This window comes from Rhinatrema bivittatum, chromosome 2, assembly GCF_901001135.1.
Source record: "Rhinatrema bivittatum chromosome 2, aRhiBiv1.1, whole genome shotgun sequence".
Classification (NCBI taxonomy): domain Eukaryota; kingdom Metazoa; phylum Chordata; class Amphibia; order Gymnophiona; family Rhinatrematidae; genus Rhinatrema; species Rhinatrema bivittatum.
The window spans coordinates 449,515,038-449,537,963 of NC_042616.1; the positions used below are offsets into that span (position 1 = coordinate 449,515,038).

Below are 22,926 nucleotides of genomic sequence, written 5' to 3' on the forward strand. Positions count from 1 at the left end.
CTTGACCTTTAACTTATAAAAGAAATACTAAAGGGGGGAGGGAGGGGGAGTCAAACTTGGAGGACACCTGAAGAAGGGGTAATTTTTTAAAAGTGTTTTTATAACTCCATTGAGAATATCAACTCAGGGCGCACTGTGACCGGCTCTGTCCGATGGGTCACACCCCTGCATGCCAAAGGTTCACAATAGGATCTGAGGCAGAAAGGGAGGGCCCGCAGCACGGTAGGAGCTTTGAAGATCGTTTAAAACAATGATCCATATTTCACCATCCCCTTGGCTGTATCCACGTCTTCTTTACCCATTTTAAGGGCAAAGAGGAGACATTAAAGAGCAGGAGCCACACTTTAAAAAGTATTCCAGACTCTGAGTACTGAGCATTAGTTTCAGAGCAGCAGGTGCAACCTGCTAAAATGAGGCTTATTTCTGATTTCCCACCACCAGGTCTGATAACCAAAGCTCATGCTGTCATTGTGCAGAGTACCACATTTCAAATGATGGCGCACGTCTAGCTGTACATAAAATCTCCACTTTCTTTCTGCAGACAGCATCCATCAGCTGAACCAATTCTGTACACGCCGAACCAATTCTGACTTTTTAAATCAACTGTGTTCTGGGACTTCTAATCCCAGTTTAGAATAAAAAAAAAAAAAAAAGGGGCTGCCCATCTCAGGATGCAGCAGGAGGGGAATTAAAAGAGCAGTGTGACCTTGATTAGTTTGCAGAAGGTCACATAGTGAGTGGGAAGTGGTATTGTAATGCACATTTTGAACCTGCATAATCATTTGAAATCCCAGTAGGATCTGGAAGCTATTTGCATGCTTCTGCTCTAGTTGTGCGTATGCTGCTGTGGAAGGCAATACAGTGACCCTGCCAGTTTCACTGAATCAGTGACGAGTCCTCATTTGGACTCAGAATTTCCTCACTTTATAGTCCCAGCACTCAATCAGGACAGCACAGTTACTGCTTGTATAAAACTGAGAAATGCCCTTTAGTGCTGTTAACTGGGAAGTTCTTTGTGTTGCAAACTCCCCTTCTTTCCTGGGAACAGTCCTTCTGGCAAGATTGCCACCAGTGGCATCAGAGTGGTATGCAGCTATCCGTCGCTGGTAAGGATGACGTTGCTGAAAGAGACAGCAGAGCTAAATGTAAAGGGAACTGTTCCTTCCTGACAGGTCTTTAGTAGATAGCAGTAATGCTGAAATGTTGTAAGACTTGCTTGAGCCTGGCGAAAGCCCTTCAGTCCTCACGTTGCCACTGAGGAGAAAATCCTGTTGCAAACATGGTTCTGGAATGGAAAGGAGGGTAGTGCTTGAATCCATTATAACCACTGACCTTCTATTCATAGCCCATGTGACCAGCCACGGGAATCTGATGTATAAAGCAGAGTCTTTCTTTATGACATCACCAGTGTTGGAAGATGGTTAACTTATGTTTCCCAGGAGCATGGACTGCAGCTCCAACCAAACTTGATATTTTTGTTAAGTTGCCCCGACCCAAAAGATTGACCTGTATAATAATGATGGATTTCCCCTCGATGAATAAACTTCTGAAGAGAGCTCTCCTTAAAGGGAGTATTCTGCTAGGGTAGCCAAACCCTTTTTAACCTATGAGCCAATGAACACACCAAGATATAAAAGTGCAGCATTAATTATTTCAAGAACTAGGGCTGCAGTAGGAAAAATACACACAGAGGGTTAACCATAGACAGAGATGAATATAGACACACGATCAAACCGGTTTCCGGTGATACTGTGCCTCAAGTCAATAAACTGTGAATAATATGTAACCTTAAGTCAACTGGTACCAAGGCCTAGTATCCCTTTGAATTATCAGTGAGCTCCATATAAGCCTTGAGGGTACATAAAGTATTTTCAGTAATAACTAGGCCCTGTAACATACATGCATGAACATATAAAATTGTCCCCAGACCTTCTGAGGGTAATCGCTGTACTACATATATAGTCTTTTAACCTTAGAGGGTTAGCAGCAATGTGATGTGCCTTCACTCTCTCTGAGTGTAAAAAGACATTGACAATAATGAAGCACACAAAGGGTTGAACTCAGATATGCAGAGGGATGCCTCCTTCCAGCCCTGGAGTATGGTGATGGGACTGGGGACTCAAGGGTTAAAATGAGATGTAATAAAGAACTCATGTTTACTTGTAATCCACAGGCCTACATCTGGTGCAGATGAATAACTATGCTTTAAAATAATGACGAATGTCACTAGGGTGCAGTCTGATGACTCACTGATTTATGCAAGGGCCAGGTGCAGACCTCTTCCCCTGCAGGTCTATGGGGTGACTCTTGCTCCCAATGACCTCTTCGAGCAGAGGACTTCCCTCTGGCCTGTAGGTCCTTTATCCTCTAAATGTAGGCTGCAGTGAACAGTGCTTCCACCGATCACTGGAGCCTGACAATCGCTCTCAACCATAACAGCAAAATAATGGCTCAGGAGTGAAGCGGTGTGGTAACGCCTAGTTTCTTTCCAAACAGTGGCAAAAATAGTTTTAGCACCAAAACAAATTCCTCAATTCCAAAAACATCTCTGGCAGAATCCATCATTAGCAAGATCATTCACTTACTCAGTTCCCGCAGTTGAGATAAATGACGAGACTTTCATGAGGCATTCTGTCCCCTCTTCTGTTGTCCCCATAATTTCTCTCAGGGGCTCTTCAGAAAGAAGAAGGCCTGAGGCCTAGAAATAGAGTTTTGTCATCACTCCATTAACAAAAATGGCATCTACTGGATTTTATACCAGTACACAGAAGCATTAGCATGCAGATGCAGCCAAAAGCTTTGCTCACACAAAAAATGCCCACATACATGCATAGGTGGGCCACACACAAGTAACGCAATTTTAAAGAGCTACAGAATACACATGTATGCACTCGTGTGTGTGTGAGGAATAAAGGGGTGGGAAAAGTGACAGGGGATGGTTGTTCCAGGATAGGGCCAAGACTTACTCACATAACTCCAAATTTTAAAAACAAAACCCGCAGCGCGTGCATGCAGTATGGTCACGTAACTTTACTGCTGCTTCTTATGAGGAACAAGTCTGTAGATTATGAGTTCTATGGCTTAGAGGACAGGGTGAGGGGTCCGGGTCAGCTGGGCAGTGTGCAGGAGGAAGAACCAGAGGGGTCTGAAAGACTTCACTATTAACTGGACAAATAATTGACTAATTGGAAAACTGGGAATGTGCCTCGTGTGAGCATGTTTTAAAATTCACTGACATATGTGCGTAACAGCCGACATGGTCCAATTCAAGGCACATGCATGCTAGCTGTACTTAAGTAACCTCTTAAAATTAGGACCATATTTACGAGCGATTGGTGCATTTTAAAACATATGCTCATATGTGCATGCCTGATTAAAAATTCTAGCGTATTCATGCTTGTGCGCTGATATGCAGGTGTATGGGCACACACGCACTCATTTTAAAATCAGCCTCATAGTCAGTAGATGTCATTGGTGACATCATCAAAGCTTAAAGGCACCAACTCTACTGCATGAAGAAACATACCATTGTTCTCTATGGGTAGAGGTTAAGCATGGACAAGTTGGGGCCAGAGACACAATTATAAAAGCACACAAGTGATAGAAGTTGGATTGTATATAAAATATATGCATCTCTTTAATCCACTGAAGCATTACAATACGTGGATTTCCCATTGTTTCTTGTTATCAATAGCTAATCCAATGCAAAACTGGCATGCCAGTAGATATACGGAATGTTCCTTCCTTTGTGGTCTGACAACACAGTTATTAACGTCAGAGTAAAACCAATAATGGTGCTATTTTTGAATGGCCTGCTCAGTTGCAACATACTCAGCTAATTTGACTGCATAGACTTGCAGCTACTTTTCAAAGAGAAACTTCATGTTCTCTTTGAAAATGAGCTAGGGTAAAATTATGTGCATGTGAAAAAAAATCACTTGTTATTTCGTGCAGGCAATTGAGGAGAGGGGGGTGATGGAGGTAAAATAAAATAGTGCATGTGCTTTTAGAAATCTCCTGTACACACACTGTTTTCCTGCCTTGACCTGAACCCAGCTAAAAGTATGTGCACTAAGGAAGCCTCATGTCCTTTTGGTTGATTTTTTTTTTTAATTTATTTATGTAAAAGTTGACATTCCTCATCCCTCAACAACAGTTGTCTTAAGCGGATGACAGCAGTTCGCATAAACGATGCATTTAATCATATAACATAGACTTGTCAAACAAACAAAATATAAATTAAATTCTTCAGAACACAAACCAATGTGCTATCATCAGAGGCCCATAATAATGTCCTCATAATGCCACCGAAAAAGCTTGAACAGAAAGACATCTCTTCAGTTTCTTTTTAAAAGATCCAAAGTCAACCTCTTTCCAGGAACGTGGGCCAATTACTGTACAGAGAATGCTCTGCTGCGCAGTACTTGACATCTAGAGGCTCTCTTTGAGGGAAGCCCAACCAATTAATTCTGGGAAGATCTGTGCTAATGAGTGGGAACATAATTTTGCACAAGATTTTGTAAATATAGTGGACCAACTTTATAATATATTTTATGCACTAGAGTTAATATAAACCTTACTCTATAGACTCCTGGAAGCCAGTATAGATCTCCTAAAACCGGTGTAATATGCTCCCTTCTAGAACATTGCAAGATTAATCTCACAGCTACATTTTGAGCTATTTGTAGAGCATTAATTATATATTTTGGCAAGCCCACATATAATGCATCACAATAAGTACCATTGCCTGAACTACAAGCCTAAAATTGTGGTTTACCAGGATATATCTCAGCCATCATAGCAATCTTAACTTGAAAAATACAGTTTTCACCACAGAATGTATTTGTGGTTTCGAAGTTAAGGATGAATCAAAAGAACATCTATGTCTTTGAGTCGCGTTTGAACATAAATATCCTGAGCATGTTGTGTCAAGCCCATGAAATTTTATCTGCTAAGTGTGGTCTGATAAGAAAGAATGAAACCATTTATATACAACCCTGCTGACCCCTGAATGATGCCAGCTGCTAAAGCAGCATATCGTAGGAATATCAAAAGAGGCTGATATATCGGGTAGCACCACAAATACATTTGATCGTAATCCATCTCTCTTAAGAGCCGATCAGATACGGAGACTAAAAGAGTCTTTGTGCTCTCTCCCTTTAGAAACCCACACTGTTGTTCATTAAAATACCATTGTCTTCCAGGAATTGCTGTAGCTGAATTAACATATTTTTCTAATATTTTTGCCAAAGTTGGCTGGTTAGAAACAGGCCTTTAATTTCCTGGATCCTTTCATCTTTTCCCTTTGGCTTCAGTATAAAAGCCTCTATTGCCTGTTATCACAATGGCTGGTACCACACCCTCACTCAATGAGGTATTTACACTTTTGGTAATGTATTTGAGAAATACTTCTTTCTTGTTTTTATAATCTAAAAAGGACACAGATCTCATGCTTATGAAAGGGAGTTTAGTGATGCCGGTATATTGGCCGCTTCTCCTGAAGATGTTAATGCAAAGGAACTCCAGCCCACATTGTTTTTTGGAAGTGTAACTGACTTAAGGGGCCGATACAGTAAAGTCCGCGGGAGAGCGGGCAAACGCCCGCTCTCCCGGCACGCGCACAGGCCACTCTTCTGTGCGCGTGATTCTCTATTCAAATGAGGCTCGGCGGTAAAAACAGGCAAAAGGAGGCGCTAGGGACACTAGCGCATCCCTAGCGCCTCCTTTTGGACAGGAGCGGCGGCTGTCAGCGGGTTTGACAGCCGACGTTCAATTTTGCCGGCGTCGGTTCTCAAGCCCGCTGACAGCCACGGGCTCAGAAACCGGACGCCGGAAAAATTGAGCATCTGGTTTTCGACCTGACAGCCACGGGCCGACTTCAAATTTTTTTATTTTTATTTTTATTTTTTTATTTTTGGAAACTGTCGGGACCTCCGACTTAATATATGATAGTAAGTCGGAGGATGCACAGAAAAGCAGTTTTTACTGCTTTTCTGTGCACTTTCCCGGTTCCCGAAGAAATTAGCGCCTACCTTTGGGTAGGCACTAATTTCTGAAAGCAAAATGTGCGGCTTGGCTGCACATTTTGTTTTCTGAATTGCGCAGGAATACCTAATAGGGCCAGCAACATGCATTTTCATGTTGCGGGCGCTATTAGGTTCAGGGGGTTGGAAGCGCGTTTTCGGCCCCTTACTGAATAAGGGGTAATGCTAGCGCATCCAAAACGCGCGTCCAATGGCGGGTTAAAAGTGCGCTCCAAGCGCACTGTACTGTATCGGCCCGTTAGGCCTCATAGGCACTCTAGAATCATGCTCTGTGCAGAAGAGACAGACTCAAAATACTCAGCCAGCACCGAAATTAATACACCTGTGCTCTTAGGTCTCTCAATCCAGAGAGCTCCTAAGCATCATTTAAAGAACTCTTCAGGATTAAGTTATTGCTTATAGTGATGCACTATTTCACTGCATATACATTATTAGGCATTTTCCGCTACTGCCATTCTAATCTTCAAGTTAATTGTTTAGCTACTAACACTTCACTCATGTATCATAGAGTATGACTAGTTATGACAATTTATGTTTAAATCTGTTTATTGGAAATCATAGCCCAACACTTCACTAGTTTACAATGACACATCTTGGATGTAAAAAGATTAACCATTCACATCTCAGTCATTTCAATGTAACAATCTCATTTAGGACCTGCTGTAAACTTTTATAAAAGTCATTAGTAAGAGACTGAGTACTCATGGCAGTATTTGACACTACCTTACGTAAAAAGAACATTCCATGAAATCTTCAGAGACAATTTGGCCACTGTTATATTTGACACTAAAGAAGATTTTCTGCATTTTCTACTCTGAAGGCAGACTAACTCAAACTGAATTATACTATGCCCAGTACATAATACTCTTTTCAACTGCAAATTCCGGATCATGTCCTTCTTTGCCTAAGACTCTGGAACCAACAACCAGTAGATATAGTATACCGGTAGATATAGTATACTTGGATTTTCAGAAGGCGTTTGACAAAGTTCCTCATGAGAGGCTTCTAGGAAAAGTAAAAAGTCATGGGATAGGTGGCGATGTCCTTTCATTGATTGCAAACTGGCTAAAAGACAGGAAACAGAGAGTAGGATTAAATGGACAATTTTCTCAGTGGAAGGGTATGGGCAGTGGAGTGCCTCAGGGATCTGAATTGTGACCCTTACTTTTCAATATATTTATAAATGATCTGGAAAGAAATACGACGAGTGAGATAATCAAATTTGCAGATGACACAAAATTGTTCAAAGTAGTTAAATCACAAGCAGATTGTGATAAATTGCAGGAAGACCTTGTGAGACTGGAAAATTGGGCATCCAAATGGCAGATGAAATTTAATGTGGATAAGTGCAAGGTGATGCATATAGGGAAAAATAACCCATGCTATAATTACACAATGTTGGGTTTCATATTAGGTGCTACAACCCAAGAAAGAGATCTAGGTGTCATAGTGGATAACACATTGAAATCGTCGGTTCAGTGTGCTGCGGCAGTCAAAAAAGCAAACAGAATGTTGGGAATTATTAGAAAGGGAATGGTGAATAAAACGGAAAATGTCATCATGCCTCTGTATCGCTCTATGGTGAGACCGCACCTTGAATACTGTGTACAATTCTGGTCGCCGCATCTCAAAAAAGATATAATTGAGATGGAGAAGGTACAGAGAAGGGCTACCAAAATGATAAGGGGAATGGAACAGCTCCCCTATGAGGAAAGACTAAAGAGGTTAGGACTTTTCAGCTTGGAGAAGAGACGACTGAGGGGGGATTTGATAGAGGTGTTTAAAATCATGAGAGGTCTAGAACGGGCAGATGTGAATCGGTTATTTACGCTTTCGGATAGCAGAAAGACTAGGGGGCACTCCATGAAGTTAGCATGGGGCACATTTAAAATTAATCGGAGAAAGTTCTTTTTTACTCAATGCACAATTAAACTCTGGAATTTGTTGCCAGAGGATGTGGTTAGTGCAGTTAGTATAGCTGTATTTAAAAAAGGATTGGATAAGTTCTTGGAGGAGAAGTCCATTACCTGCTATTAAGTTCACTTAGAGAATAGCCACTGCTATTAGCAATGGTAACATGGAATAGACTTAGTTTTGGGGTACTTGCAGGTTCTTATGGCCTGGATTGGCCACTGTTGGAAAGGATGCTGGGCTTGATGGATCCTTGGTCTGACCCAGTATGGCATTTTCTTATGTTTTCTTAATTCAGGAAAATGGTTTGCAATATGAGTTGCTTGAATTGAGATACTTCAATGAAAGCAATCATACCCATAAAACAATTCACATGTCTATTCAAAGCCTCATTTACATGAATATTAAAATCACAAGCAATGATCAGCTGAGGTAGAGTTACATATAAATAAAACAGCTTTTCAGGTAAAATGGGCAAGAAGTGTTCATCTTTCCCAGGCAGTCAGTATAGTGTACATAGTATGGTGTTTCATAATCAGACCCTCGTATCCATCAGGAAAGGTGTAGTCACACTCAGTAAGCCCAAAATGGGTTTTAAAGATGACAATTACTCCCCCCTCACCCCGTTAAATGGTGCCAATGCCATCAGGCATCCAGGCTGAGAGGGGCCACCCACCATCAAAAGGCATCCTGCAACACCTCAAGAAATGAAAATAAATGGGAAACAAATGTCAGCAAACACTGTGAAGAAATGCCAATGAGAGACCCGATGTGAAGTCCTGCCCCCCCCCCCCCCCCCCCGATGTCATCAGACTCAGCACCGGTCCTTTAAACGGCCCCATGCCATCAGGCGTTGTGCACCGTGCATCGTGCGCTGAAGGGGCGCAACAAAGAGGTACTCCCCTTTGTGAACCCCTTTGTGCAACCCGCAGTGCTAGATCTAGTTAAAAAACTCTACAAACGGTCACATCTCACTGTTAACTATCATATGCTTGTAACCTTCACATGTTTGTAATCCATTATGATAGCTTTATTATGAAGCTTCCTTCCCCCCTCCCTTGAACCCTCCCATTATTTCATTGATTAGCAAATGTGATATTAGCTTTAATGTTTGATGCTTGTAAACCGTTGTGATGGCTTTACCGAGCAACGATATATGAAACTCAACAAATAAATAAATAAATAGATAAATTTGTCAATTCTGGAGCTATGGGCAGAAGTATAACTTGATGGGCACAGATCATTTAGAAGCATAATATCAGCTTCACTACGCCAAGATTCAGGTATGCAAAGAGCATCAAGACAACTTGCCCATTAGCAAATCGATGATATTGGCATTTTGGTTTTTGATTGCGCTTTCATGCAAATGACAACACTTAATCCCGGAAGACCCAAAATTCTGTGACTGTATGAAATTCAGACCCTTAGGAGCTCTAGGAAGGAAGGATAACATTCATGATCTCCTTATTGCCAAGACCTTAAGTTTACTTGCCAAAGTCATATCCCATTACTGTTGGAATATTATAAGTGCTAATCTGTTGGTCAGGCTCTAAACCTAGCTGCATAAATGCTCACAATATCTCCAAAGAGTTTGCTATATACAATTATAGACTTTCTAGTTCTAAAAACAAAATTCAGCAATCCTCAATAAAGCATAGACATTTCAATATGAGTCAGTAGCAAATTATAAGTATAATATAGTAATAAAAACAAATAAAATACAAAATATAAAATGTTAAAATATACAGGAGTACAATATGTCTGGTCACAAAAGGTCACACAATGGGGCACACTAAGGGACTCCGACCTTGAACTTGGCCCTTTGGTATTAGCTTAGCTAAGGGCTGAAATTCTTTAGCCAGTGGGCAGGTGTCATCAGCAAAGGAGGCATTGCCCTGCCCAGCGGGCGATAGCAGCAATGAGATACAGGAATGCAGGGCCAGAGATATGACTGAAGCATGGGCCCATTGGGCAGAAAGTGCAATGTGCAAGCAATGAAGGAGCAAGTCCCCAGCAGCCCCTTTGACTGACTCTGCCAATGATGTCTCTAGAGGGGGAGGGGGAGGGGCTGAGGACAATTTCCTGGCAGGCTGGTACCACCAGAGAAAGCAATAAATGACTTTGAAAATGCCCTTCCACTTTTTTTTGGTTTAGGTTCAATTACGATTGAAGTTGGTCCAGTTTGGTTCAGTAACTGATTCAGCCCGCATTTCATTTCATTTATAGACCACTTGTATAGTTTTAAGAAATCCGAACAAAGCAGTGTACATAATAGTGTAACAAAGCATGGACACCAACTGGTTCAGTTCCAGTTCACATGAGAAAATGTAAACATAAATCACATTCTAACAGCCGTGTACAAGGCCAATGGATTTAAATTTGTTACGAGTGCAAGCCATAAAAACTATGATGCATGCATGAAACAAAAACTACATTCTAAGAGGTATCTTTAAAAACATACGCCGCGCGTATCTTATAAAATCTGGGGTCGGCGCGCACAAGGGGGTACACATTTGTGCAACTTGTGCACGCCGAGCCCTGCGCGCACTGCCCGTTCCCTCCGAGGCCACTCCGAAATCGGAGTGGCCTCGGAGGGAACTTTTTTTCTACCCCCCCGCACCTTCCCTACATTCCCCTACCTAACCCACCCCCCCGGCCCTATCTAGACCCCCGCCTGTGCCCCCAGAATGCCCACACACCCCGGACACGCCCCCGATCTCTAACCACGCCCCTGGCCACGCCTCCAACCACCCCTTTTTGCAAGCCCCGGGACTTACACGCGTCCCGGGGCTTGCGCGCGCCGCCGAGCCTATGCAAAATAGGCTCGGCGCGCACAGGGGGGGTTTGGGGTAGGTTTTCGGGGGGTACACGCGTATCTTACGCGCGTACCCCTTTGAAAATCTACCCCTAAGAACTTAATAGTAAACTTGAACTGCTTCTTTTATTTGTAATGTCAAACCCAAAATGTAATTCCTCCCTGATATTGGTTTTATGGGCTCATTCTGATTTATTCTGGTTCTGGAGCCTGTCAGTGTGCCTCATCCATTTCTTTTTTGTTAACCATACATTGTAACTTCTTAATGACAGCAGAAAAAGACCAAATGGTCCATCCAGTCTGCCCAGCAAGTTTCTTATGGTAGTAACTGCTGCTCAGTGCAGGCAACCCCCAAGCCTTATGTTAAGGTTAGTAATATTTACAATGAAAGCCAAGCGTTTTATTTATTTTATTATTTAAACAATTTTTATATACCTTTTTTTTTTTTTTTTTTTTTTTTACTAGAAAGTAGTCAAAACGTTTTACAAAGGCAAAAACAAAATAAAAAATGCAATTTACAGACAAAATACATAATTAAAAGGGAAGAAAGTAAGAAGTTAAAATAAGTTACATGAGTAAGTAAAAAGGAGAAATTCAAACAGTAGGGAGTAATAGCTAAATTCCTGCGGATGTGTCTGAAGGTGGGACTTTATTAGACATCGCAAGACAGAAAGAGAGGTCTCCAGCCAGGGGAACTGGTCAAGAAAAGTGGTTAGAACTGAGGGTTAAATGTTTCTGGGAAATGCTTTTTCAAAAAGATACGTTTTAAAGTTCTTTTTAAATTCTTTCTTACTGGAGGAGTTTCTAAGAATGTCTGGGATCGAGTTCCAAAGTAAAGGTCCCGCTACAGAAAAAGCTGGCTTTCTGGTTATGTCTAATGGTGCAGTCTTAATGGTTGGGACTTCTAGAAGGTTTTTTTGGGCGGAGCGGAGGCTTCTAGATGGTTTATAAATACGAAGCTGCGAGCTGAGCCATGAGCATCTGTCAAACCTATAACAAAATTTCTACTAATGACAGTTTTACAGTTTGTTAATTTAGATAATGCTGCTTGCCATGCTTTGCTTTTGGACTTGGCCATAAAAGCAGCCCTGCACTTCTTCACTAATGTCTGCATATCAGTACCCCGGTCCATAAAAGACGGGGCCCAGTGTTGACTGTCGTTTGAATCCAATTCCCTGCCCCTTATTTTGTTCCTTTTTGGCCTTTCCCCCCCTTATTTTAGTAAAACCCTTATTTTGAACTGGTAACCTGAATGTGTTTATTTGTGAGTCCGTTCTATTTCAGGTTCAACCGAGACATTCAAATAATGGTTCAGGAAAAATCAAAGGTTTGGTTGAAGTGAGTCTCGGTTTGGCTCCCTGATTAAAGTGCAGGAGTAAACAGTAGCCCCTTAAAGCAGCATCCGTCTGAGCCCCAAGTCACTGCAGGCCTGGCCTTGAAAGATATCAAATTCAGGTCCCGCTCAAAGAGCAGCAAGTTCCAAAGGCAAAGTTCCCAAAACCTGAATTCAGAGAGCTTACTATACTTCTTTCGATGTGGGGTGATTTATAAATCGAAAAAATAAACACACAGCCACATAAATAAATACATGTATTAGAGAGGGATGCATTCAGATATTTCTCTCTAAACAATCACAACTCCTAAATGAGCATATCAGGGCTAATTAGCTTTAAGAAATATCTAAATAAGGGTAATTAAAGCCTCCAATCAAGCTTGCTGAACAATGGGCAGTCAGGGCCTTGGTCAGAGTATGCTCCTGGCCTGTGATAGGAATAATGTCTGTAATGAACGATAGCAAATATTGGTATTTAGTAATAAAAGTCAATAAGTGTCCTGTAACAGATACACACACATTTTTATAAATGAATATAAAAAGATGTTTAACGAGGAGCTGAGACAGATTGGCTAGTGCAATATGTACCAATGAGGAGCCTGTCTGTCACTTTCTGTAGAAGCCGCAGTTGCTGAGTTAGCTTCAATGGGAGGGTTGATGTGGATTCTGAGAGGGTGAGCTCACTAACAGCCTCCGTTCTGGCAGATGACCCTATCACATACAGGCCAATACAGTAAACTGCGCGGGAGAGCCAGCGCTCCGACGCACGCCTAGGCCCCTCTCCTGGGCACGCGATTTTGTATTCAAATTAGGGCCTGAGCTAATAAGGAGGCGCTAGGGTCACTAGCGCGTCCCTAACACCTCCTTATTGGCAGAAGCGGCGGCTGTCAGTGGGTTTGACAGCCACCGCTTAATTTTACCGGAGTCGGTTGTCGAACCCGCTGACAGCCACAGGGGGGGTTGGCCGCACGTTTTCCACACGCTATTACCCCTTAATGTATAAGGGGTAAAAATAGCACGTCGAAAACGCATGGCCAAACGGGGGCTAACGGTGCGCTCGGTCGAGCGCACCATACTGTATTGGCCTGTTTGTAGGGAAGGAGTTGTGAATGCCTGTTGTATTTTGGTACACTGTACACTTTTAAGACATAAGGAGCACGTGAGCGTAGCGACGGAGTAAGATAATATCTTAATTTTCCCGTGCTTGCTTTTCAGGAGAGATGGAAGAACTGGAAGCTCTGTGGCTAACTGGTATCTGCCATAATGAGAAGAATGAGGTTATGAGCAGCCAGCTGGACATTGATAACATGGCTGGTGTCTTTTACATGTTGGGTGCTGCCATGGCACTCAGTCTCATCACATTCATCTGTGAGCACCTCTTCTTCTGGCAGCTGCGCCACTGCTTCATGAACGTCTGCTCTGGCAAACCAGGAATGGTTTTCTCCATCAGTAGAGTAAGTACTAATCCATCATGCTAACATTAAAGATCATAGTCTGCCTTCAGCCATTTCAGGCTCTCGACGGTATAATAATAATAATGTATGGGAATAGGCTGACTATGCCTCAGATGATCTTGGTTTCTTTAATACAGTAACTGGGTGGGCTGGATCCTCAATATTTTGGGGGGTTAATTTTGAAAAGATTTTATGCATGTAAATGTGATTTTCGAAAACTAACCCAGGGGCTGTATACATAAAAGTGCACCCAGAAGCAATTTTGCGAGCACTTTCATGCATACTGCAAAGAAATGTTCTCAGGAAAGGAGTTGAAGCAAGGAAATCATTTTGAAAGTATGTGAGTAGATGTGCACATGGCCATTTACCCCTCCTGTCTGGCAGGTCATAAATGTGCACACCTATGCCACACTAATTGAGTTCGCTTTGAAGTCTGCTTTGTGTTTGCAGACTTCACCCCTATTCAGGCTGCTATGAAATTAGGCTCTTTATTAGGGATGTGAATCGTTTTTTGACGATTTAAAATATCGTGCGATATATTTTAAATCGTCAAAAATCGTTAGAGGCGATATTTAATAGGAATTCCCCCGATTTATCGTCAAAAATCATAAATCGTGGGAAGGGGGAGGGGAAGGGGGAGGGCGGGAAAACCGGCACACTAAAACAACCCTAAAACCCACCCCGACCCTTTAAAATAAATCCCCCACCCTCCCGAACCCCCCCCCCCAAAATGCCTTAAATTACCTGGGGTCCAGTGGGGGGGTCCCGGTGTGATCTTTTACTCTCGGGCCTCCGGTGCGTTGTAGAAATAACGCCATTTTGGTTTTTGTCCCCCAACATCAGGCGCGTAGGAGATCGCTCCCGGACCTCCTCTGGACCTCCAGGAACTTTTGGCCAGCTTGGGGGGGGCCTCCTGACCCCCACAAGACTTTCCAAAAGTCCAGCGGGGGTCCGGGAGCGATCTCCTACGCTCCTGACGTCGTTTTGCCGTACAAAATGGCGGCGGCCATACGCCGTATGGCCGGTGCCATTTTGTACGGCAAAACGATTCAAGTGCAGGAGGTCGCTCCCGGACCCCCGCTGGACTTTTGGCAAGTCTTGTGGGGGTCAGGAGGCCCCCCCAAGCTGGCCAAAAGTCCCTGGGGGTCCAGCGGGGGTCCGGGAGCGATCTCCTACGCTCCTGACGTAGGGGGACAAAAAACAAAATGGCGCCGGCACTACCTTTGCCCTGTCATATGACAGGGCAAAGGTAGCGCCGGCGCCATTTCTACAATGCACCGGAGGCCCGAGAGTAAAAGATCACACCGGGACCCCCCCTCTGGACGCCAGGTAATTTAAGGCATTTTGGGGGGGTGTTCGGGAGGGTGGGGGATTTATTTTAAAGGGTCGGGGTGGGTTTTAGGGATGTTTTAGTGTGCCGGTTTTCCCACCCTCCCCCGATTTACGATTTTCACGATATTTAAAAAAACAAAACCGCGACGATCCGATTCCCTCCCCCCCAGCCGAAATCGATCATTAAGACGATCGATCACACGATTCACATCTCTACTCTTTATGCATTTTTTATTTTTTTTTTATGAGTCTCTGATGCTTTTCTGGTCCAAGATCAAATTTTGACTGTGCCTCAGAATTCGTCATCCACATTTGAAATATTCCCTGAGTTTTTCATGGAAGTTGATGATATTCCAGAAGGTCAGAACTGTTTGAACTTTGTCTGGGTCAAGTAAAAAGTCTTTGTGAACAAGCTTTAAGATCTGCATCAGATTGTTTAGCACAATATAAGAAACTTCTGCCTTATTCTTTGTCTGACACTATTTTAATTGAACTGTACTTGTTAACAATGATTTGGAATAATTCCCATGATTTGACAGTATTTTGACTGTTACTAGCAATTAACCATGGCCATTATAAGAACTAGCCCTGGTGTTAGTCCAACACTGCCACTGTGATAGAGATTCCATCAAAAGTAGAATATGGAAATAGGGTGGCTAATAGCCATCAGTCCAGTTTTCCAAGCGAAAATCTTGGATTTATTCATCCTGCTTGCTAAGAAATCTTTCATGAATATTGTCAGTAATACTTTGTTACGTTTGGCCAGCCGCAGGGTAGGCTCACGACCAGTCACGCTCACCAGCGGGCCCCAGCTGTCCTCGCGATTCCGACATTGTCATTTTCTCTTTGCTGTCGTCCTCCCTAGGTGCGCGCAACATGGCGGAAGACTCAGAGGCTGGCCCACCTCACTGACATCACGCGACTGGGTATTTAAACCCAACTGCAACAAGAAACTCGCCCCAACAATGGGTCTCCTGCCTAGTAGCAGTATGTGTTGCTCCAGCGATCATGTTCCTGCATTCTTGATCCAGCCTTGCCTTGCCTCGCCTCGCCTCATCCAGCCTTATCTTGCCTCTCCCAGCCTTAATTTCATCCTTGTCTTGTCTCCTTACTCTTCTTGATCTGCTGATATTGACCTTAGCTTTGGACCTTGAAAATGCCTTGCTTGTCTTCTGGGCTCTGACCATATCTTCTCTGCTGCCTGCCCTAATTCCAGCCTATTACTGGACTCTCACCTGTCTGACTGCCCTCGGGACCCACCTAAGTCTTGCTGGCCACCAGACTCCAAGGGCTCAATCTGTGGGAGATGTGGCTGGTATAGGTGAAGCTCTAGCCTGTCCCACTCCAGGGGGGTTTGCCAGCAGTTGGCGTGAGCCTAGTAAGTTTGCCTACTAGGTTGTACCAACCATGCCAGAGCACTAAGGACTCACAGTCACCATGCTCATTACAGTTTGCTGAGGTTATGAGCTCGGCTGACTTGCGTCCCCAGCCTCCGCCATCTCTGGGCTCGCACTTCAGTTAAAGCTTCAACAGGTCCAACTGAAGGCTGTGGCAAATCTGCTTCAGGGCTTGGCAACTCATCCAGAAATGCTATCTTCCCTGGCGGTTGCTCCAGCACCTCCTACATGGCCTGTCACTGCCATGCTCCATTTACCTCCACCACCCAGGTCTGATGGCGACCTCAAGAATTGTAGAGGCTTTCTGAACCAGTGCCGGATGCAGTTTGAGTTACAAGCATCTCTCTTCCCTTCGGATCAGGTTAAGGTCACATATATTCTGTCTCTGCTGGGGTGCTCCACTCTGGCCTGGCCTTCCCCCCTATGGGAGCAAGATGACTGCTTCTGGGAAATCTGGGCAATTTCTTGCCTTGCGTCACCCAGTCTTGGCTTCATCCTTGCCTTGTCTCTGTCCTCTTCTTGATCTCCTGGTATTGTCCTCAACTTTGGAGCTTGACCATGCCTTATTTGCCACTTGGACCTGACCTTCACCTTGGATTCTGACCATGCCTTATCTGTTGCCTGCTCTGACCTCTGACCTGTCTCCGGTTTCTCTTTGTCTGCTTCCTGCCCTGACATCTGGTCAGTCTCCAGTTTCTTCTTATCTGCTGCCTGCTCTGGCCTTTTCTTGGACTCTTGCCTGTCTGACCACCCTCGTAACCCACCTAACCTCTGCCAGCCTTCAGAACACAAGGCCTCAACCTGAGGAATTGGTGGCTGGTATAGGCGAAAGCTCCAGCCTGTCCCACTCCAGGGTGTGTTGGCCAGCTGTCAGCGTGGGCCTAATAGATTTGCCTAGTAGGCTGCGCCAACCATGCTACAGCACTAAGGGCTCACAGTCACCATGCTCATTACATTCTTAGGACTAAAGTTATATTAGAGCTCTCTCTGTGAATTTTATGGTTACTCCAGTACCATTAGCTGATAATTTATTAACACTATTCCTCTGCAGAAGCCCAGAGAATATCCAATGACTACCTAAAAGCTTGTTCATAAACCAGAGTGGCAGCAACAAACAAGAGGAAACAGACACACATGGCTGCATCAGTGCTGTGTATAAAAAGTATTATAGCTGATAAGAACCACCTGAGTAATTAAAGGTTGGGCACAGCAGCAAGGAAGCTGAACCACACAAGGCTCATTACAGAGGACCCTTAGTAGCAAAGATATAAAGGTAATAACTGAGATCAAACAAGCTGTGCAGTATTGCAATATGAATAGGGCAGAGTAGATGGGCCTTGGAGTCTTTATCTGCCATCTTATTCTGTGAGGTAAATATTCAACGCCTCTTAGCTGGTTAAGTGACACTGTTTGAATGTTAGACCATGCTGGGCAGTCGCCATTTAGTTGGCTGTTCGGCTAACTTAGTCTAGGACAACTATTTGGCTGTCCTGTAGTTAGCCATATACACTTAGCAGGCCATCTATAAGATAGCTGAATATATTCAGCAGCATAGCTGCGCCACTGAATATCTCAGCCAAATTAACCAGATTGGTTTATCCGGCTAACTTGCTCAGCCATATAGTGATTGAATATTAGATTTTGTGTTCACAAATCTGAGCAATCACTTACTTTATTTAGTCAGTATATGGTTTGCTAATCCAAAGTGCATTCTCATAGTGAATTATGAACCAGCAACAGAAAAAGTGCAGCAAACATTAAAAAAATAAACGAGGCAAATAGACAAAAAACTAAATTTAAAAGGAATGCCACAGCACTTTAGCATATCTTTCTAATATGATGCTCTGAGAATTAATTTCCCACTTTCACGGAAGACTGGCTAATCTCGGTCTTTAAGGGGATAATTTTCAATAGATGCAATCTGCACACCCACTTTTCACGCTTTGTACTTTGGACCTGATTTCTAAAGAGAAACTGCCTAGGTAGATTCACATTGAACATTAACTACATAAAATATCCATGCTAAAAGCGCCCATGTATTTTGTGCTGGCTATTTGTATGGTCAAATAACATATGTACATTTGAAAATCAATTCTAAGTGCACTGGTGTCCTTCCTGGGCCTAAACACCACTCCTACCCACCATAGGAGCACCTCCTTCTAACCCAGATAAAAGTGTGCATGTTGTGAAAGTCCGCAGAGCATTTTAGCCACACAGAGAAGAGGGCAGTTTTAAACCAGTTTATCTGGGTAAATGGTTTTGGAAATTGCCTTTTCTAAATTTGTCTTGGTGTCTCAGGCAAATCCGACCAGCCCTGGAGCATAATAATCCATCTCAGGATCTCAAGCGCCACCTCCCTGTGTATCCATTTCAGGACTGAGCCTCTGCTGGCATGAGTAGAGCTTCATTTGTGCTGGAACAACCTGGAAAGCAGTTCCACCACTTCTTTACAGACTTAAGAGGAAGAGCAGTACGAGTTGTTCTGCTCCAGCTTCCCCCACCCCCCAGGCAGGCTGCGGGGAAGTGTGGCATGAGCCTGAAGTAGTCACTGCAGCACATAGAACAGACACAAAAAAGGGGTTGAATTCGCTTGAGTTCGAAACTTACGAGCATTAATGCCAACTCTGGCTACTGTATGCTTCTGCTCACAAGTTTCAAACTTGTGCTAAATTAATTCAATTCCATTTTGTGCCTGTTATACATGGCTCGATTTATGGTGGAACAACCTCAAACATGGTTCTGCCCCCCTTTTTTGTTTGGGATCTGAGGACGTGGAGCAGAGCTAATGGTATAAATCAGTTCTGGAAGGTGAAGGATGACTGGAGGTTGAACACTGGTGGGGGACTGTGGATGGAGGATCACTGGGGTAAGGAGGAAGACGTGTTTGGAGAGTCCCTGGCTCTGCTTTCTGTGAACCAGTCACACCTCCCCTCCCCCCCCCCCCACTCCAGAGTTCCACTTCCTTTTTGTCTAAAAACTAAACCCTCAGCATTAGAAACCAAGAACAACTTTCTCAGATGTTAGAATCATCAAATAAGGAAAGAGGCCCGCTCCACTCTGTCTCTGTGTTAGACAAGTAAGCAAGTACTTGAATGTGTTCAAGTTCAGTAAGGAGATAGCTTTCATCAGTCAGCTAAGGTCAAGCAAGGCAGGGAGATGGGCTTGGCTACCTTAAGAATAAAATATAAGAACTGCCATGCCAAGTCAAACCAAAAGTCCATCAAGCCCAAAATCCTTTCTCCTACAGTGGCCAATCCATTCTCAAGTAAGCGGCAGGATCCCAAGGAATAGGCCCAAGGCTTCTTGCACTGCATCAAGGAAAAGTAGTGACTTTCCCAAGTCTACATAGAGGTACAGGAACTTGTCTAAACTTTATTTAATCCAGCTGCGCCAGCTACTTTCACTAACAAATTCCACAGTTTGATTTTGCGCTGAGTGAAAAAAAAAACTTTCTCCGATATGTTTTAAAACTGCTACCTATTGGCTTCATGAAGTGTCCTCCGGTCCTAGTACTATTGGAAAGGGTAAATAACTGTTCCCTGTTTACCCATTCTACCCCACTCGTGATTTTATAGTCCTCTGTCATATCTTCTCTCAACTATTTCTTCTCCAGGCCCTTATCTATTTAGCCTTTCTTCATAGGGGAGCCATTCTATCCCCCTTATCATTTGGTCACACTTCTCTGCACCTTTTCTAGTTCCGCTATATCTTTTTTGAGATGGGGCAACCAAAAGGTTGCATCAATACAGAGGAGTTATTAAATTTTCAGATTTTCTTTTCCATTCCTTTCTTATACCTAACATATTTGCTTTTGTAACAGCTGCTGCACTCTAAGCTGAGGATTTCAAACTATGGTCCAAAATTACAAAATCATTTTCCTGGAGGATGAAGCCTAATATGGAAAACCAACATCATGTATTTATACCTTGGATTATTCTTCCCTATACGCATCTCTTTGCAATTGTCTACAGTAAATTTCATTTGCCATTTAGACACCCAATCCCCCAATCAACCAAGGTCTTCTTGCAAAATCAGCTTGTGATTTAACTCCTTTGAATAACTTTGTCATCTTCAGATTGGATACCCTCACTTATCACTCCCTTGTCCAGATCATTTATAAACATATTAAAAAGCACCTGTCCCAGTACAGATCTCTGGGCACTCCCCTCTTTCACTTTCTCCACTAATAGAAATGACCATTTAGCCCTACTCACTGTTTCCTATCTTTAGCCAGTTACCAATCCACAATAGGATATTGCCTCCTATCCCATGACTCTTTAATTTAACAAATGTATTTTGAAAACTGTCTCATCCTTGTCCATATGATTATTAACCCCTTCAAAAAAAATCTAAGAGATTTGTAAGACAAAAACTTCCTTTTGCTAAAGCCATGTTAGCTCTGCTCTGTTAATCTGTGTCTATCCAGATGGCCTGTAATTTTCTTCTTCAGAATAGCATGTACCATTTTTCTCAGTACTAACATGAAGCTTACCAATCTGTAGTTTCTTGGATCACCCTGAATCCCTTTTTAAAATTAGGCATTACATTGGCCATCCTCCAATCTTCAGGAAACATAGCTGATTTTAATGAGAAATTAGAGAGTATTAGTAATAGGTCTGTGGTTTCTTTTTTTAATTCTTTCAGAATTTTGGGGTATATACCATCTGGTCTCAGTGATTTGCTACTCTTTAGTTTGTCAGTTTGCTCTGTTACCACCCTAGATTTGTCAATAGGCATCCATTATATCTGTGCATAGGCAGGAAACATTTAGAGGCAGTAGGCTGGCTAAGATTTCCTTCCTTCCAGTTCTGCTGAATTTCATTCAGCAGAGAACAGCCTTCTGCTACTCTGTAACACATCCTTACTGGAGATAGTGTGGGGGTGGTAAAAGCTCCAAAAGTGCCTAGGGTTGGCAAAATCCTAAATCTATCCCTGACTACTACCTCTTCCTGGTTCACTAAGATTTTCTTCAGTTCTTCTGAATTATCACTCTCAAAGAATGTGTCCAAGGTAGGTATCTCCTCTATGTGGTTAACTTTAGGACAGGCCAGCAGCACAACCAAAGTTATCAGCATAAGTTAAGCGGCTAACTTTGAATATCAGTTAGCCGTTTAACTTATGTGGCTAACTCTGCTCCTCCCCAAAATGCCTCCCACCCATCTCCAGAAAGTCCCTGACCTATGCGGCTAGAATTTAGGTGCATAAGTCTTTTAATATGCCGGTTTAGCCATTTAGTTGGATAACTTTTGAATTATCTGTCTAAATGGCTTTTGAATATGGACCTCTTGGTCTTCTTTCTACCTTTTCTAATGCATAAAATACACCTTGTCTGGGCTTCCCAGATGTTTTATTTAAATAGGAAAAAGAAAATGAAAACTTCCACCACAATTTCTTAAGCAAATCTTATATCTAAATAGAGCAGTAAAAATTCAGAAACTCTTTTATGGAGAAGAAAAAAGACCTCAGAACCAAATATGCAGAAGTTCTCTAAGGAACACCAGATGCATATTATTAGGTAATTCAGTCATAGGTCTAATAAAGCTCCATATACATCTTTATTTGAATTCAAAAACATTGTTTATGTATGTTTCTTGTTTTAGTATAAATCAAGTGCTTCACAAAACTTGATAAATGAGCATCATGTATATCCTCAAATTTTTATTCAAATGACTATATCAAATGCCCCGAAGTTGTAAGCAGAAAGCTGAATATCTCATTGCCCAGAATTTAAAGGCTGAGAAAATTGAAGAAAGGCACTTACTCTGTTAAGAGCAGTTTGTGTGATAGATTATACAGCCAAACATCACTTTCTGAAGGCTTCTAAAACCAAGATCCGATATCGAGGATTAGAGGGCTGAATGCCCCGATGTCAATCAAATTCCCAAAGCCGACGTGAGCCAATGTTTTACCCTCAAGCTGACTCAAAGTATTAATCTAAAAAAATGATACACATAATGCATTAAAATACCTCTTATCACAGAGCATTATTTAGAAAGGAAGAAAAATGTCTCAATACTCACTTCAAAATCGCAGAGTTCAACGCTTCTTCAGTGTGGATCAAGCCACTATTGGCATCTCTGTTGAAAACGCCAGTGCATGCGCTCTGTATTTATATGTTCATTCAAACAATGAAAAACATGAAAAGAAAGATTTAAAATTTCCAAAACTTCTGTGCTATCAAGAGCAACCATCTTCAGTAATTAATACAGTGAAGCACAACCACTTCATTATTGGTACTGAAATTGCAGCAATAAATGATTTTGTTATAAAAATGTGAAAACATACTGCAATTGTTGCACCCGTTGGTCACAGACGGCTGCGACCTCTGTTGCTCACCTCCTTTTTCCCTGCACCAGCGATTCTCGGACGAATGGCAGCCTCCGCTTACAGACACCGCCTTCCTCAGCGTTCCCGGGACAGCGTGGGCGATCCCATCCACCATCTTGAATCAGGGATTACCTAGGGTACGCGCGCGTGCCAGGCCCTCTCATATACACGTCATGGCGGGAACCTCGGGGGCGTCCCCTCCGCAGGACATCATCTGCTGGTGTATTTAAACCATCCAGCCTATGCTTCCTATGAGTTAGCAAAGACTTCCTTCCTGCTTAATTCCACTCCTCGTGGAGAAGCTTCACTACTT

The 22,926-nt window shown here is 42.9% G+C and overlaps 1 protein-coding gene across 1 annotated transcript in view; it reads left to right on the forward strand.

The window, feature by feature from the left end:
* LOC115083325 (glutamate receptor ionotropic, NMDA 2B-like) overlaps nt 1–22,926 on the forward strand; it is a 127,199-nt gene that overhangs the window by 94,413 nt on the left and 9,860 nt on the right. Inside the window, exon 9 of the mRNA XM_029587126.1 lies at nt 13,319–13,557. Coding sequence (XP_029442986.1) covers nt 13,319–13,557 — 239 coding nt within the window. The remainder of the gene's footprint in view (nt 1–13,318; nt 13,558–22,926) is intronic.